This window comes from Hylobates moloch, unplaced genomic scaffold, assembly GCF_009828535.3.
Source record: "Hylobates moloch isolate HMO894 unplaced genomic scaffold, HMol_V3 SCAFFOLD_21, whole genome shotgun sequence".
NCBI classification, from domain to species: Eukaryota; Metazoa; Chordata; class Mammalia; order Primates; family Hylobatidae; genus Hylobates; species Hylobates moloch.
This window is the reverse complement of record NW_026652296.1, coordinates 51,023,085-51,039,210: the sequence shown is the minus strand read 5'-3', so window position 1 is coordinate 51,039,210 and position 16,126 is coordinate 51,023,085. Positions and strand designations below refer to the sequence as shown.

General features: G+C 41.4%; 1 protein-coding gene across 4 annotated transcripts in view; it reads left to right on the top strand.

Annotated features, from left to right (window-relative positions):
• Positions 1 to 16,126, top strand: part of SNAP25 (synaptosome associated protein 25) — an 88,440-nt gene that overhangs the window by 49,784 nt on the left and 22,530 nt on the right. For 3 of the 4 annotated variants that reach the window (XM_032142148.2, XM_032142150.2, XM_032142151.2), the window contains exons 2-3: positions 6,943 to 7,077; positions 9,176 to 9,217. In XM_032142148.2, the coding sequence (XP_031998039.1) occupies positions 7,006 to 7,077; positions 9,176 to 9,217 (114 nt within the window). In that variant the 5' untranslated portion in view covers positions 6,943 to 7,005. Of the gene's footprint in view, positions 1 to 4,502; positions 4,525 to 6,942; positions 7,078 to 9,175; positions 9,218 to 16,126 lie in introns of those variants that run through there. The other variant, XM_058433271.1, reaches the window with a different exon arrangement.

Genomic DNA, 16,126 nt, shown 5'->3' with positions numbered 1-16,126 from the left:
TAAAAGAGGAACAGAAAGAAATATATTAGATCAGGGTACACTTTCCTTATACCTTTCCTGAGACATTCCTGTCCTTTGGCACTTGGACTAATGACCCATGTCCCCAGCATAATAGCTGTGTCTCTATTCATCTTGTATATCAAAAAGCACACCCTGCTCTATCCACACTCACCTCTCTTCGTGGGCCCTAAACTCATATTTCAGTTCAGAGTCTTCAGCAGGAAAGCATTTTTACCCTAAGGCACCTAACTAAGTAAGCCCCTTGACAGGGAAGAACAGTTTTCTGTGGAGTCCATTTGCCCCCCATGTCATGAGGGTTTCAGATAGACTTATGAGTAGCATTAAAGAATAAAGAGCTTTTCAAATTACCCTTGACACTAAAGAATAACTGCAGCCTGCCCACCTTGAAGCAAGTATCTTGACAGTGACAGACCCTCAGATGTTTCCGTTTCTGATATTAAACATCTGTCTCAGATGTTTCTGTCTCCCACCACTACTACTGGGGCTGGGAACATTTGTCCGCAGCTGGTTGCAGAAGTTAGAAATTGTTTTGAGGGCCACAAGGGCACCCTATAACCTTGCAATCAATCATATAGATTAAATCTGATTTGCAGTCCTAAAACCCTATAGGAATAGTTGATCAAAGGCAAATTGGTTTTTACATCTTGTATTTTACTTCATGCATTGTTTTAAAATATGTTCCAGAAGTCCGGCGCGGTGGCTCACGCCTGTAATCCCAGCACTTTGGGAGGTCGAGGCAGGTGGATCACTTGAGGTCAGGAGTTCGAGACCAGCCTGGCCAACATAGTGAAACCCCATCTCTACTAAAAATACAAAACTAGCCAGGCATGGTGCGCATGCCTGTACTCCCAGTTACTCGGGAGGCTGAGGTTGCACTTGAACCCGGGAGGTGGAGGTTGCAGTGAGCCAAGATTGTGCCACCGCACTCCCACCCGGGTGACAGAGCAAGACTCCATCTTAAAAATAAAAAATTAAAAATAAACTATGTTCCAGAAAACACTAACCCCACCTTAGAAGTTCCATGAAAAGGGGATTTTACAGACACATATGAACAGAAAAAAATATACTGTGTGTGTCTATAGGAAATGTATAATGCTCTGGGGATATTAAGATTGATTTTGAAAAATTTCAGAACTTTTGCTTGATTCTTTTTAGGCTAAGGATCTGTAAATATTTTCTGCACAGAGCCAGGTAGTAACTATTTTCAGCTTTTGGGGGCATATGGTCTTTCCACTCAACTCTGTTGTTGTAGAGTGAAAGGAGCCATTGACAACAGATAAACAAATGGATGTGTGTGTGCTCCAGGAAAACTTTATTTATGGACCCTAAAATTTGAATTTCATGTAATTTTCACATGTCACAAAATTTTTTCTCTGAGTCTTTTAAATCATTTTAAAAATGTAAAAACCATCCTCAGCTCAAGGCCAATACAAAAACAGCTGGATTTGGCCTGTGGGTCCTAACTTCCCCAAAGCCCCTGGTTAACGTAGCCTGCCCCTTGTTTGCCACTCTATATGACTACAGGACTCCAGACCGGCATGGTAGCTCACGCCTATAATCTCAGCACTTTGGGAGACCAAGGCGGGCGGATCACCTGAGGTCAGGAGTTCGAGACCAGCCTGACCAACATGGAGAAACCCCGTCTCTACTAAAAATACAAAATTAGCCTGGCGTGGTGGTGCATGCCTGTAATCCCAGCTACTTGGGAGGCCGAGGGAGGAGAATTGCTTGAAATCTGGGAGGCAGAGGCTGTGGTGAGCCAAGATCTTGCCATTGCACTCCAGCCTGGGCAACAAGAGCAAACCTCTATCTCAAAAACAACAAAAAAAAACTGTAGGACTCCCACCACCCCACCTGGTAATGCTCATGAGCATCCCAGGAGAGAAGGTCCTACAGACCAGAGCTGCTCAACGTGTGCTCTGTGAACTAGCAGCTTCAGCATCACCTGAAGGCTGGCTGGAAATGCAGAATCAGCTGGCCACGGTGGCTCACGCCTGTAATACCAGCACTTTGGGAGGCCAAGGCAGGTGGATCTCTTGAGGTCAGGAGTTCGAGACCAGCCTGGCCAACATGGTGAAACCCTATCTCTACTAAAAATACAAAAAATTAGCTGGGTATGGTGGTATGCGCATGTAATCCCAGCTGCTTGGGAGGCTGAGGCAGCAGAATCACTTGAACCCGGGAGGCAGAGGTTGCAGTGAGCTGAGATGGCGCCACCGCACTCCAGCCAAGGTGACAGAGTAAAACTCTGTCTCAAAAAGAAAGAAAGAAAGAAATGCAGAATCAGTGACCCCATTTCAGACCAACTGAATTAGAATCCCTGAGGGTGGGTCCCAGCAATCCATTTTAACAAGGTTTCTGCATATTCTGACTCTGGGGGAAGTTTCAGAAGCTCTGTCCTGGACCACACCTTGTAAAGTGCTGATTTGGGAACACTGAATGCCACATGGGAGTGTCAGAACAGTTCATCCATGTCAGTTAACATGAATTGAACCCTAACTAGGGGTCAGACCCTTTGCTAATAAGCACTGGTGATTTGAGATAATTAATTAGATACTGTTAGGCTCTTAATAGACTGGGAGTTTGTCTTACAATCAGAGCCTTGGGGAATAGTTTTGAGTGGGTTTTCTTCCTAATTTCCTCTGCTTCCTAGTTTCCTCTTTCCACCTGCTCTGCAGCACACAAGATGGCAGTTTAATGTGCTAATATGAGGGATGTATTACAGGCTGCCTTGATCATAAATGCCACTTCACTACTAACATCCTTTCAGCTACTGAAATTACTATTAATAAACATCCTTATGCCTCTTCAGCTGCTGTCTTTTAGAATGCTAACATGCATGAGTTTGGGGTTTATAGGAACAATTTATTAAACACTAGCAGTAAACATCCCAACAGAAGATCTGGAGGTACACTCAGCGCCCACTCTCCAGCCGTTCTTATTAGAAGAGGGGGAATTGCTTTTTCAGCTTTGAAATGCTGTGTGTTTGAGATCCATTGGATTCATCAGCCCTCCTCCCAAATCACAGATGAATCTCTGTGTTTTAGAGCAAGACAAAGGTGTGGGAGCTCCTGGGGGAACCGTGAAAGTGATGAAACCAAGGGTATCTGCCACATGGCTTCTCCGCCATCGCACCAGCTGCCCATCAGCCAGGCCTGGATAGGCTGCTGTCAGCTTGGAGCCAGGGCGCCCTACAGCTGTTCTTCACATGCTGAGAATAACAACTTTGAGAGGAGATTGCCAAGGAAACACAGGAAACTTGAGTATGTGTGAGAGAGAGAGAGGGAGAGAAAGAGAGAAAGAGAAGAGAGAGAGCATGCACAGAAACATTCATCAGCAAATAGACCTGAAGGAGTGGGACAGAGCAGTAGCACTACGGACCTGAAAGCACATGGACCCCTGCCTTCTAATAAACTGACCTGTGAAAAGGAAAGGTAAATGGCTTGCTTAGGCTGAAGATAGACATTTTCCCCCCAGGAACCCAGCAGCAAAATGTAAAGATGGAGCGCGGGGCCAGAAGGCACTTTCGTTTGTCTCCTTGTGGTACTCCTGTGAGAGGTGCTGCTTGGAGACTTGAGGCTCAGGCACTCTGCTGGTTTCCCTGGTTTCAAGCTTCCATGGGTGCTCAGCACCACAGCAACATGCCTTGTGCCCAGCCGTTAGTAGAGGAAAGCTGATTAACAAATACTGGGTTTGTTCCCCTCTTAGCCAAGGGTGTGGGGCTGTCCTGAATTAGTGAGGTTTTCTGAATATTAAGCTCCACATCCTTTTTTACAAAAAAGGTTGGCCAGAACTTTTCTGTAATTTATTCCCCTCAACAACCCCATGAGATTGGTATTGTTTGTCCTGTTGAGAAAACTAAAGCTCAGAGATGGCGATGAACTTACCCAGACTCACCCAGCTTCTGAGCGCCAGAGCCAACAGTCCAGCTGGGTCTTTCTGACATCAGTGCCTTTATCCACCCACTCCACTAAACTATGGTCCATAGTCTACTCAACTTCCCCACGGGTCCACTGCTTTATTCTGGAGGGTAGATGCCCAGTCACTTGGGAATACTGAAATTTCATTTCTGTGCATCTTAAGATTCTGGAGTGCCTTGGTGTAAATTCCTTCCAGTGTCTGTTTTCTAGATCCTAATTTCTAAAATGGAGACATGGAAATAAAGTCTCATGTATTTAAATAAAACACAGTGTTCACATCTCTACATCATCTCATGAGCACATGTTCTAGTGGCCAGAACAGGCATTCGAAAATCAGCAGGCTCATAGTAAGATGCTCTGTCAGTTATTAAATGACTGCCCATAAAGCTAACCTCACATAAACTTAGTCCATTATTTGTTTAACGCCAGTGGTAGAATAAAGCAACCCTGAAGCTTTGTTATTTCTTTTTTTACTCAGATTTCATATTTGTTGCTTCGCCCAGCAATCACTGAGTAGAGAACTGTGAAACCTGTTATCTCCAAAGAAGTTTCACTTTAGGATTCCTCCTAAGAACCCTAAAGGGTATGATTTTTTTTTCCACAAGAGCAATAAATTTGGAAAGTGATATTAATATGTACTAAAATTTCATCCTTGTTGAGAACGCAGTAGAATCGTGGACCTGGAAGGCGAGATGGCAGAGCCTCCTCCCCCAGGATCAGATCTAGGACCTGCCTCTGGGAACTTTTGTTCCCTTGCCTCCCAATGAGTGTGTTCCTGATTTTTTTTTCATACAGAATTTTCATTTTTATTTTTCCAAAAAGTGATTCTCATTCTCATGCAAATAATAATAATAATAAACATGGTAGTGCCCCAAGGCCCTAAATCTAATTTCCTTTCCCAGCTTCGGTTTTCAATAGAAGGACAAACACAAATATGTTTTTTGGTTAGGAAATCATGCTTGTGTGCAATGTTTCTGTTTCGTTTTAAGTTTCTTCAGGCATTTACCAGTTAGTGTAACACAGGCTGCTATAACAAAACAACCCTCACATTTTCCATAGCATAATAGAAATATATTGTTTGCTCACATAAGAGTTCAGGTGTTACTGGCCAGGAGTCATTTTCCTCCATGCAGGGATATGGAGGGCCCAAGTTCCTTCTGTCTCATGGTCTCATGGCTTAGCCATCCTTAAAGACTGTTTTTCTGGCAGAAGGAGAAAGAGAGGGAGGAGAATACCTGCTTCTGAACTGCCTTAGACTGACAGGGACACACATTGTTCTACTACCACTCATGGACTGTCTCTAGCCAGAAAGCTCTACTTCCTTGCAATGGGAACTAGAAATGTAATTCCTGGCTGCACAGCCATTTCCCAGAGATCATGCTCTACCATGCAACAGTGAGGATAAAGCGCACAGTTGACCATCTCAGCTACAAGACAAGAGCCCATGCCTTCTTCAAATGTGCTTCTCACAGAGAATTTTTCATTCTATCAGATACCTACCCCATCGGGCCCTTTATCCCCTTCCCTTCGATGGCCTGGGGACGTGGCTTCCTCAGAAAGGCCTGTTGCAAACCCATGGGCACCCATGATACCAGACATGTCCCCTAGTGTAATTATCATCACCCTGAATCATCTAATTAGAATGAATTCTGTAAAGGCAGGGAATTTGCCTATCTTGTCCATCACTGTATCCCAAGTGCCTAACACTGCCTGGCATATTACAGGTGCTCAATAAATATTTGAGAAGGAAGAAGGGCTCTCTCTGGAATGGACTCAGTCCTTGTACCTGTCATTTGCACCATGTGGGATTTCAAGAGAGTAGCCAAGAAACGGACTGGTCACCTTTCAGGACCAAGGACCCACCCTCTTTGGAGTGATAGCAGCTCAGCCTCACACAAGCCCTTTTGGCAACCTCTGATGACGACTGAAATAGATGGAAGATTTTCTGCCTTTGGCTTCCACATGCTTCTAAACACAATGGAACACTATTCAACAACAAAAATTGAATGAACTATTGATACATGCTGCAACATAGATAAATCTCAAAATAATTATGCTAAGTGAAAGAAGGCAGACAAAAAGTAGTACATACTATGTGATTTTTATTTATATAAAATTATAGGAAATGCAAACTAATGTATAGTGACAGAAAGTAGATCAGGCTGGGTGCAGTGGCTCACGCCTGTAATCCCAGCACTTTGGGAGGCCAAGGCGGGCGGATCACAAGGTCAGGAGATCGAGACCATCCTGGCTAACACAGTGAAACCCTGTCTCTACTAAAAATACAAAAAATTAGCTGGGCGTGGTGGCGGGCGCCTGTAGTCCCAGCTACTCAGGAGGCTGAGGCAGGAGAATGGCGTGAACCCGGGAGGTGGAGCTTGCACTGCACTCCAGCCTGGGCAACAGAGCGAGACTCCTTCTCAAAAAAATTTAAAAAAAAAAAGTAGATCAGCAGTTTTCTGGGCATAGACATGTGGGATAGGGCAGAGGCCAGTGGGTGGGTAGGAAATTTGGAGGAGTAATGGCTATGTTCATTGTTTTGATTGCAGTCATGGTTTCCTGGGTGTATACATATGTCAAAACTTCTCAAGTTGTACACTTCAAATATGTGGGGTGGACTGTATATCTGTTATACCTTAATAGAGCTATATAAATATATAAATAAATAAATAAATAAATAAATAAATGTGATGATAAAAGTACACTAACCCCAAACCACATCCCTCCAACCTCATCATTCCCAACCCTTGGGTAGTTTGTCTCTTTAAAAATATTTCATAGGTAGATAGGTGTCTATCTCCATAGCAGAATTGGCAAGTATGTATTTGTGGCATCTTTCGGAGAAACAGCACAATTCTGTTGACCCCTGTCTGAGCATGGCTTTCAGATCAGAAAACTGAGTCATGTGGACTGAGTATGGGCCATTTAGATTTTCTGGTCTTTGCACACACCTACATGAACATAGATAAGCTCTCATATTTTCAAATCTACTTCTTCCCAGGTCCAGGGCCAAACCCGTCACTGACCCCCCAGCCCAGGCGCCCAGCCACTCCCCACCGCTACCATGGCCGAAGACGCAGACATGCGCAATGAGCTGGAGGAGATGCAGCGAAGGGCTGACCAGTTGGCTGATGAGGTAAGGAGTGGAGACCTAGGAAGGCAGGCAAAAGATGAAGGCCTGAGTGGTTTGTCTTATTCAGGTTCAGGTAGGGAAAGCCTTTCTTTCAATGTCTCAATTTCTTTTAGAAAAAGTAATATGACTTTGATTTTCTGTACACCTGAGGCTTCTGTGGACCAGAATGAGTTGATTATAAAAGCTGCATACAAATTAACGTCTTAGCCCTAACTCTCAATTTCTAGAAATCTTGAGAAGTCAAGGTCCTCTAAGAAAAGAAAGCAATGTCTTTGGGTGCCTCAATTCAGTGCTATGCTGGAGAAGGCTCAGTTCTGAGAACAGATTATTAACATTTTCGGGAACTTTGCAAGCTGGTTGCTAAATGCAGCCATTATTAAAATTGAATTATATAAACTGACAATTAGATAGATTCTATTAAAATCAAAAGTAATAAACACTCAAACTTCATCACTTCCTAATTATTTTGCTACATTTTACTATTATCCATGATCTTGAGATCCATCCATTTTATCTGTAGGGTGGAAATAAGGTATAATAATGTGTTACCATGTATCTTTCCAACTTCATGATCAGTAATATGAAGTTGTAGCTTAAAATCAGGCAGAGCTGGGCACAGCAGCTCTCACCTGTGATCTCAGCTACTTAGGAGGCTGAGGCAGGAGGACTGCGAAGGCCAAAAGTTCACGACCAGCCTGAGCAACATAGAGAGACTCCCATCTCTAAAAATATTTAAAAATTTAAAAATCAGACAGAGTAACAGTATTTATAACCCAAGAATCTGCAAATACTGCAGATCAGGGCTTGACTTATCGTTTTGCTGATTGTCTAGACTTTAAAAAGTAGAGAAAATATTAATAATGAGATTAAAGTTAAAAGTATGTATGTCTGCAGCCATTATACTATGAATAACACAAAAAGAGGAAATCTTCCAGTATTTGAAAATTATGATTCTCTAAGGCAAAGAAATCCTTTTGGTCATTCACAAATGAGTACAATTCCAACACATGCCTTCATTGTTTCATTTTCTTCTTACCCGTTAGTATAAATGAAAATATCCAACCAACATTCATGTCAGAACTACTCTGGTTCATCACATGGTTAGCTATAGACACAAAAGTTCAGCAAAAATCAGTAAAAGCTTTCTGTGAGAATCAATTGGCTATGTGGAATTTACAATAAAGAGAGTATTGTATATTTTATTATTATTTATAAATTTTGTGCTATTCATCCTTTCTATCAGTAAAATAATAAACTTGAATACATGTATGTATTCGTATATTTTTCCCAGATACCGGGTAGTTAAACCTTTACCAGCAGACTGCTGCTTGCAGCCATTCTATTTCAAAAAGCAGCCGGCTGACAGCTCTTCCAGGGAAGTTAACATCCTTCAGGTCCCTGCAGAATCTTGTTCAAAATAAGTTTGTCAGTTAAAAGCAAAGCTTTGAGAAATCACACTGGTTGTTGGATTCTAGTCGTTTCAAAAGAACTGAGAAAAAAGTGACAACGCCGCGCCCGGGGGACCATTGCAGAGCTCAGCCTTTCCGTCTCATTTTTTCTTACCTAAGGATGAAGATAATTATTATTATCTTCAAACATGCTTGATTTTTTTCACCCTAAGGCGACAACTTAATTTGTATTGATAAGAACTTCCAATTGTGTTTCTCGGAGCTTTGTAAGAAACTTGATGTTATATTCATCTCGATTCATGAAAAATTATGTTCGTGTTTAAAATTTAATATTCCTGGCCCAGGGAGGCCAAATTAGTCCTCTGAGTATTTGAGATAATTTTTCATGCATTCTGAGCATGCAAAATTATCTTCTCCAGATTACTTCGTCTTTGATATCAAGATCAGCTTCATATGGTTTTGATTTTCTGAAGATAAGCTTTAATGTAATTGCTTTAGGGAATCTGATCATGTAAAAAGCCTGACAGGAAACAGTTTGAAAATGTAATGACGTTTTGTGTTTCACTTGCCAACTGAAAAGAATATGTGATAGAGACCGTTTGTGTTTCTCAAGTAAATAAAGTATTTCTGATTTTCCAAGATCTCTGGATCCTGCACTCAAAGTTTATGTTTGTTTATTTTTTAAATCTTAGTCGCTGGAAAGCACCCGTCGTATGCTGCAACTGGTTGAAGAGGTAAGAAGTGACAGTATTTTAAGATAAAGAAACAAATCCCTTATGCTGATATATCCTTTCCTAGTTGCTATTATGTTTCCTTAGGCCATGATCCCCTAGATTCCAGTGTGGACGTAGCCTATCAGAAAGGCTCAGAATGAGGGAGATGCTGTATTGAAGTTGCCAGATAGCCATGAAGACACCTTCGCCCTCCTTCCCAGCCCAAGCCACCTCTGTAGTCTGGTCTGGGAAGCAGAGAATAATAGAATTTCCAAGTCAGTGCTCTCAAGAAATCACAGAAGATTGTATCACTTTAAGCAAATCAGAGCAATTTTTAATATACAAAGGAATTATCTACATAAAACTTTATTTGTAATTATTTTGGTGCCTATAAATTACATCTAATCTTGAGATTCTGTTCTAACTTTAGCCACATATATGACTTTTAAAAATATGTATGCATATAGGTGTATCATTTTTAGAAATTGTTCTATTTAAAGTCAAGCACTAAAATTTATGAAAAAGAAATAGGAAAACCCTTTAACAAAGGGAAATATCAAGTCCAATAATATAAATACAGAAGCTTTTTTATATTCCTGTCTGGATTGAGCATCCATTTGCGAGGCAGGGTTAATGAATCCCAAACTATCTTTAAATGGGTAAAATGGGGCAAATAGCAATAATGGAATCAAAAGGGCACTTGCAATCATAAACCTCACTCATTCCAATTTGGTAGAGCAGCAGTCGGCCAGGCAGAATAAATGGATTAATTGAACTTGCCCAATGGGAGAGATGAAGTGGAAAAAGAATGGGTTGGACTATATTTATCTTAACCTAATAAAACAAGCCTAATAGTTTTTATTCAGTGAGATGCTGTTTTAGCTGTGCTTTGAAACTGCTTATCGGTATATAAATACATGTGTGATTATGGTTTTTAGAGATCTTGGGCTTTCTCTGGCAGAATGATTAAATGAGCCTACTCCCCTCATGTTATAAATTGCGTATGCAACAACATGAAAGGGAAGAAAAGATAAATTTTACAAAGGGTAAAAGCAAAGGCAGCCGCCTCTCACACTCTAGGAGCCAATGTCCTCCTTCTCTTATTTCTGTAGCTTCAGCTTCTCACCTAGGAATGAGATGTGGCTAAATGTGAATTGCCACTGGAGGAGTGGGAAGGAGGTGGCAAGCATGCACTCCCTAGGAAGCCTGGCAAGTGGGTGGGGCGGGGGGTGGGAGGGTGGGGTGCACATAACAAAATCTGTTATCCCCCAAAATGATAATTCGAGCCTGCAATGTGGCACAAACGGGCCACACCGGAAGGCAGCCCTAGCAAAGCAGGTCCTCAGTACAGGGAAGCAGCATTCTGTCTAAGTGAAGAGCAATATTTTATCTGCACAGTCCAGGGAACGCTGCTGCTCATGCAGAAATACTTGAGGATGAAGAAAGAGGTAGATATTCTATATCTAGGGGTGCAGGCAAGAGTCTTAGCATGGACTTATTCTCTCTCAAGTTTTCAGGAGGAAGAAAAATGAAAGAAGCCCATCTTAGTAATATGCCTACATGAGCTCTGAAGTTAACCTGAAGGGAGCCTAGAAATCAACCGAGATATTTATTTGATTGTATATTATTACATTATTATCATAATACATCCTTATGGCTTTCAACCATAGCCTCCAATCCCATTTTTCTTTTTTTGCTTACGTGTGTGCACATCTGATATAAGTTTCCGAAATATCAGAACTGTCACTAATTTGCCTGCCTGTGCAATGTTGAAATGCTGCCTAGACTGTGGAAAGGAGCAAAACAAATGAATCAGAGCGCACACCTTGAACTGACCCCTTACACATCAGAGTCTGAGACATGATCACTTTTTCATGTATCTTCTTAAGCTGCAAGCCATGTCGGCCAGTCTTCAAAAATGAGTATCTGCTCTAATTTATTCTAGGGGAAAATTTCTCAAAAGCTTATTGATTGAAGTAGGATTCTCGAATCATATGTTTTTGTTTCTCCTAAAGCATTTTTCAATCAAGCAGGCAGCTACATCTTAGAACAAGGAGCAAAAGAGATGGAAGCTATCTCCTGCCTCTAATAAATGAGAGGAGGCTATTAGACTCTCCATGCTTAGGAAATTGTGAGCAAAGTGTTATTAGAGTAGATTGATTTGCTCTTACTTCCTCCTGGGTTATTTTATATTTATGGTCAAACATCCTGGTGTCTAGGACATTGGCTATTTAGAAGATATTCTGCTTTTCAATCAAAAAGGACGTTCTCTAAAGAGAATCTGCATTAAATATTCATCAAGGGCAGAAATCATTTGGAAAACCTGAGGATTGAAGCACCAGGATCTTACTCATGATCCCAAGGTTTGACAGTGCCATATAATTTGAATTGAGCTGAATCCTTATTGAAATTCAGTCTCAAAGACAGGAAAGGTTACTAAACTTGTGAAGTCTGCCTAAGGCAAACAATCTGTCTTTCAGTGGAATATACAACTTTACACCATCCTTAATAGACTCCAGGGTGTAGCCGTGGTTAGGGGTGGGGCCTTGCTTTTTAATAGTCATCGTTATCAACATTTCAAGGGTAATGTAAAACTACACAGAGGTGAGTGGAGAAAGTTCAGAAAAAATGAATGCCATAGATAGGTAAAAAGGTTAGAAATCATGTAGCACTTGGTTCTCAGCCTGGAGTTAGGAACTCTCTTTTGGTGAATGCGTTTCAACAAATACTCACAGAATGCCTAACTCTGGGGATAGGAAGGGAGATGTAAACTGGTATCTTGCCGGGAAACAGATATGTAAGTAGCTCTGCAAATTCAAGGGCATATTTGCCTTAGGCGCATAGGGGAGGGAACAACTGATTCTGGTAAGAGACTCATTAAGGTATCCTTAAGGAGGGAGTATTTAATTCCAGGAAAAAAAGTTAACTCTGCTAATGCTAAATGCAGGAAATCGAGTCTGCACATCAGCGCCTTGGCTGATGTAAATGAAGCCCAGGAAAAGCCCCACAGCCTTAGGGCAGGTCAATTCAGAGACGCCACACAACTTCCATGGAGTGGTTATTGCACAGCTAATATTTCATGAATGTTTTAGCATCCTTCTTTTTATGCCAGCTTATCTTTCAAGACTTTCAAGACACTTTGGCCATGCAAAGAGAATAAGCATTCTACAGCGGTGTATGCCAGACTTTCCGCTAAAAATGAGAAAAATCAGGTTGAGCAGTCCTTTTCAGATATGCAGATGTGGGGTCTTTTGGAGAGAGTGCCTGGAGTGTTCTAGTTTTGGTTCAAATGTTTTAGACTTTGGGAAAAGCATCTCAGAATGGCAAAAGAAAGATTCGAAACGTTCTATAAAGATTGTCTTAGTTCATCTGGAAAAAAAATGTTTTTAATTAAAATAGAGAAATAAAAGAGAAAAGAAAGAAATGGAAAAGAAAAAGTAATCCTTCGTATCTCCAACTCCCCTGTTTTTAGGTAGGCGATTTTCCCAGCAATCTCAAACAGAAACTAAGAATTGAGCTAAGATAAAAATAGAACCACCTCCTCACACTCCTAGCTACTAAAACATAATACTATTTAAGGAATAAGAGAAAGTAATATTCTGCCTCCCTGAAATCATGTCTCTATCCCTGCCCATCTCCTTAAGCTTCTAGCTCCCCCCAAAAGCAACCTAGTTATTTTTAATAGAAGCTGTCAGCAAAAGAGTGGAGCCAAACGCAAGTTCTAACATGTACCGAGGTGAAATGTGCCAGGTACTGTGCTTGGAGCTATCATTGTCATCGTCATCAAATGTACATTACCTAATTCAATCTTTGTCAGCTTCCTTCTACTACTACTTTGATCTCTGTTTTACTGTAGAGGAACTTGAGGTACACAGTGGTTAAGTAGCTTGCTTGAGACACACAGGTATATACGGCAGAGATGAAGTTAAAACCCAGGTCTATCTGAGTTCAGAGTGTAAGTTCTTACACATCACACTTCTCTTCCACCAGCGTCTCTTACAATCATTATTTTTCTTTGAGAATTACACACACACACAGACACACACACACAGACACACACACACACACACACACACACACACAAAAGGATCTAAGGAAACAAAGCAGCTCATTCTAAATGGATTGAGATTCTACTCAACGTCTTATTTCCTGAACTCATGGAGGTGTCAGCTTCCCATACAGGTGAACCTTGAGAGGCTGGACCCTCTGAGGCTCATCTTACCCTCATAACTACTGTGAGAAATTATGAGGGAGCAGTTACTGTCCCCATTTGACAGCTGGGAAGCTGAGACACAGAACAGGTGACCTTAGAGCACTAGCATTATGAAGATAGGTCTAGAATTCAGAAGTAATGACTCCTAGATCCTGGTTCTGCCCACCTGACCAAATTGTCTCACAAACAAAGGAACACATTTGAGAGGTCATGCATTTGTCTACCCATTATCCTTAGTGCCTAGAGCAGAGTAGAGGCTCAATAAACTAGGAAGGAAAGAAGGAAGGAAGAAAGGAAGGAAGGAAGGAAGGAAGGAAGGAAGGAAGGAAGGAAGGAAGAAGGAAGGAAGGAAGGAAGGAAGGAAGGAAGGAAGGAAGGAAGGAAGGAAGGAAAAGTAAAAAGGAGCCTGTGAGTGATTAACCAACCTATCAACCACTCAATCTTCTCAATCTTACTCGGCATCCCTATCCTTATCTTAAACGTGGAGAAACATTCTGGAAGGCCAGATGTCTCTTCCAGGGTCTCATGACTGGTTGCTGGCTGAGCTAAGAGCACAACCCAGTGTTCCTGACTCCCACATCAGTGCTCTCTGCTTCTGTTCTCCCAAATTGGGGCAACCTAAAAAACTCTTGCTCCCTCAAATTAGTTCCGTGAATCATTCTAGTGTTAAAACATTCAGCACCAAATTGGACAAATGTGCAATTATACTTGCAGGGCTCCACATAAAAATAAATGGGTATAATAGAATATCAAGAAAGTGTAAATAGATGAGGGCTGGACTGACCAAACTAAAATCACTAACGTTTTTCCCAACCACTGTCCCCAGTAGAATGGAGCAAAGATTTCATGTGTGGCCTGATTGGGCCCTCGAGGAGAAAGTGCTGTCCGAGATGCCTCTGCCCCAGCAGAACCTGCATTGTCACATCCCTATGCCCGAATAGCCATCTGCCTTTTATAATTTCATCTCACAAGAAATGGAGCAAGAATGCAGAAAAGAGCAAATAAATCATTAAAATACAGGCTAGTACAGACAAAAGCCTATTTACAACCCATTTAAAGAAAATATTTTGAAATGTCTTTTGTGGTCTAGAACCTTGCTACTCGATGTATGTCCCTGAACCAGCTCCACATGTTAGGGAGCTTGTTAGAAATGAAAAGCCCAGGCTCTACCCTAGCCCTACGGGATCAGAATCTACATTTTACAAGATGATTCATGCGCAGAGGATTCATATGCACATTCCAGTTTGAAAAGTAGTGGTCTAGAAGCTTCAGATACTTGATAATGATGATATTTTTAGTTTGCCTAGATAGCCTGCTATAGATGCATTTTCTGAATATATTTATTTTAGAAACACTTATTTTAGAAACACTCCATTCTGGCACATTCCACATATTAATTTGTTCAACGCACATACCTCCTCAATGAGGTATTAACTATTGTCATTGCTGTCTTACAAAGGAGAGAAAGGAGGCACAGAACAATCAGGACACTTGCCTAAGGCTCCACAGTTAGGAAATGAAATCACCAGCATTCCAGCCCAGAGTCTGGCTCCAGAGTCTGTGCTGTCAAGGACTCCTGAGGCCATCCGGGGTCAGCCCTGTCCATACCACATCCTGACTTTGCCACTAAAGCCTATCAAAGTGTGCTCAAAGGCAAGGTAGGCTTTTGTGTCCTGGAGATTTAACTGCACACATTCTCTAAAATGGTCAGTTTATAAAAGCTCACAGAAATCATTTTCAGTATTTTATTTTTCGGAAGCACTATTGAAATTTAAGTGTTAAAATACTATTTTTTTTTAAAAGCACTTTGTTGGCCTCCACTAGTATCTCTCTCTTTCTTTCTCAGTTCAAAGTACATCAGTGGAAAATAAGCACCATGAGAGAGGTCCTAGCTTAGAATTTCTTCTGGGGGTACCATGAGCTTTACTTGAAAAACCAATTCATCCAAACTGTAAGCAATGCCATTTTATACCCATTAACAGTCGCCCTGTAAAATGGAAGGCATTAACTGATTAGGCTTTCTAGAAATGAGGATTCTTAAGTATGAGTGATACAGATATCTTTGTTCCTTCTCTCCTGCCCACCAACTCCCACTCCCTTCCTGCCCATGGTTCAGGTCGTATTTGGTTTATTTGAACAATAAGGAGATGAGGGATGCCTTTTAAAGACTTCTCCTGCACAGAAGAACTTCTGTAAAACTTGTAAAGGAATTCTTTGCTCACACTAGATTATTATGCAGAATATTAGATTTCAGAACTTGGAGCCCTTATTTCTCATCTCAAACCCATTCTAAATACTGCAGACCCTCTCTATAGAGAGAGAAAAATTGGAGAGTGAGTTTCCTTTTGAGCTGTGTTTCCCAACCTTTGTGAAGCCATGCTCTCTTCTGATGAACCTAAAAACCTCAACCCCCACCACCAACATTCTTGCACATCTTCCCATGGGGCATCCCTCCCCAGTTTCACTGATGAAGACTTTCTGATAGATCGTGCCAAAGAAGAACATTTAGACTAGAAGATTTCCAAAGGTTTGCTTTCTGTGATTGGTTTTATAAAAACTGTAAACACGTTTATTTCCAAATATAAAATTACAGTATAATGTGAAGTATGCGTATTCCGATTTCATACAGGCCCCACCCCAGCCCTACCCCATGGAGACAGTGCTCCATTTCCTCATTCTGCCTAAAGCATCACTGGTAGATCAAGTCCACAGCTGGC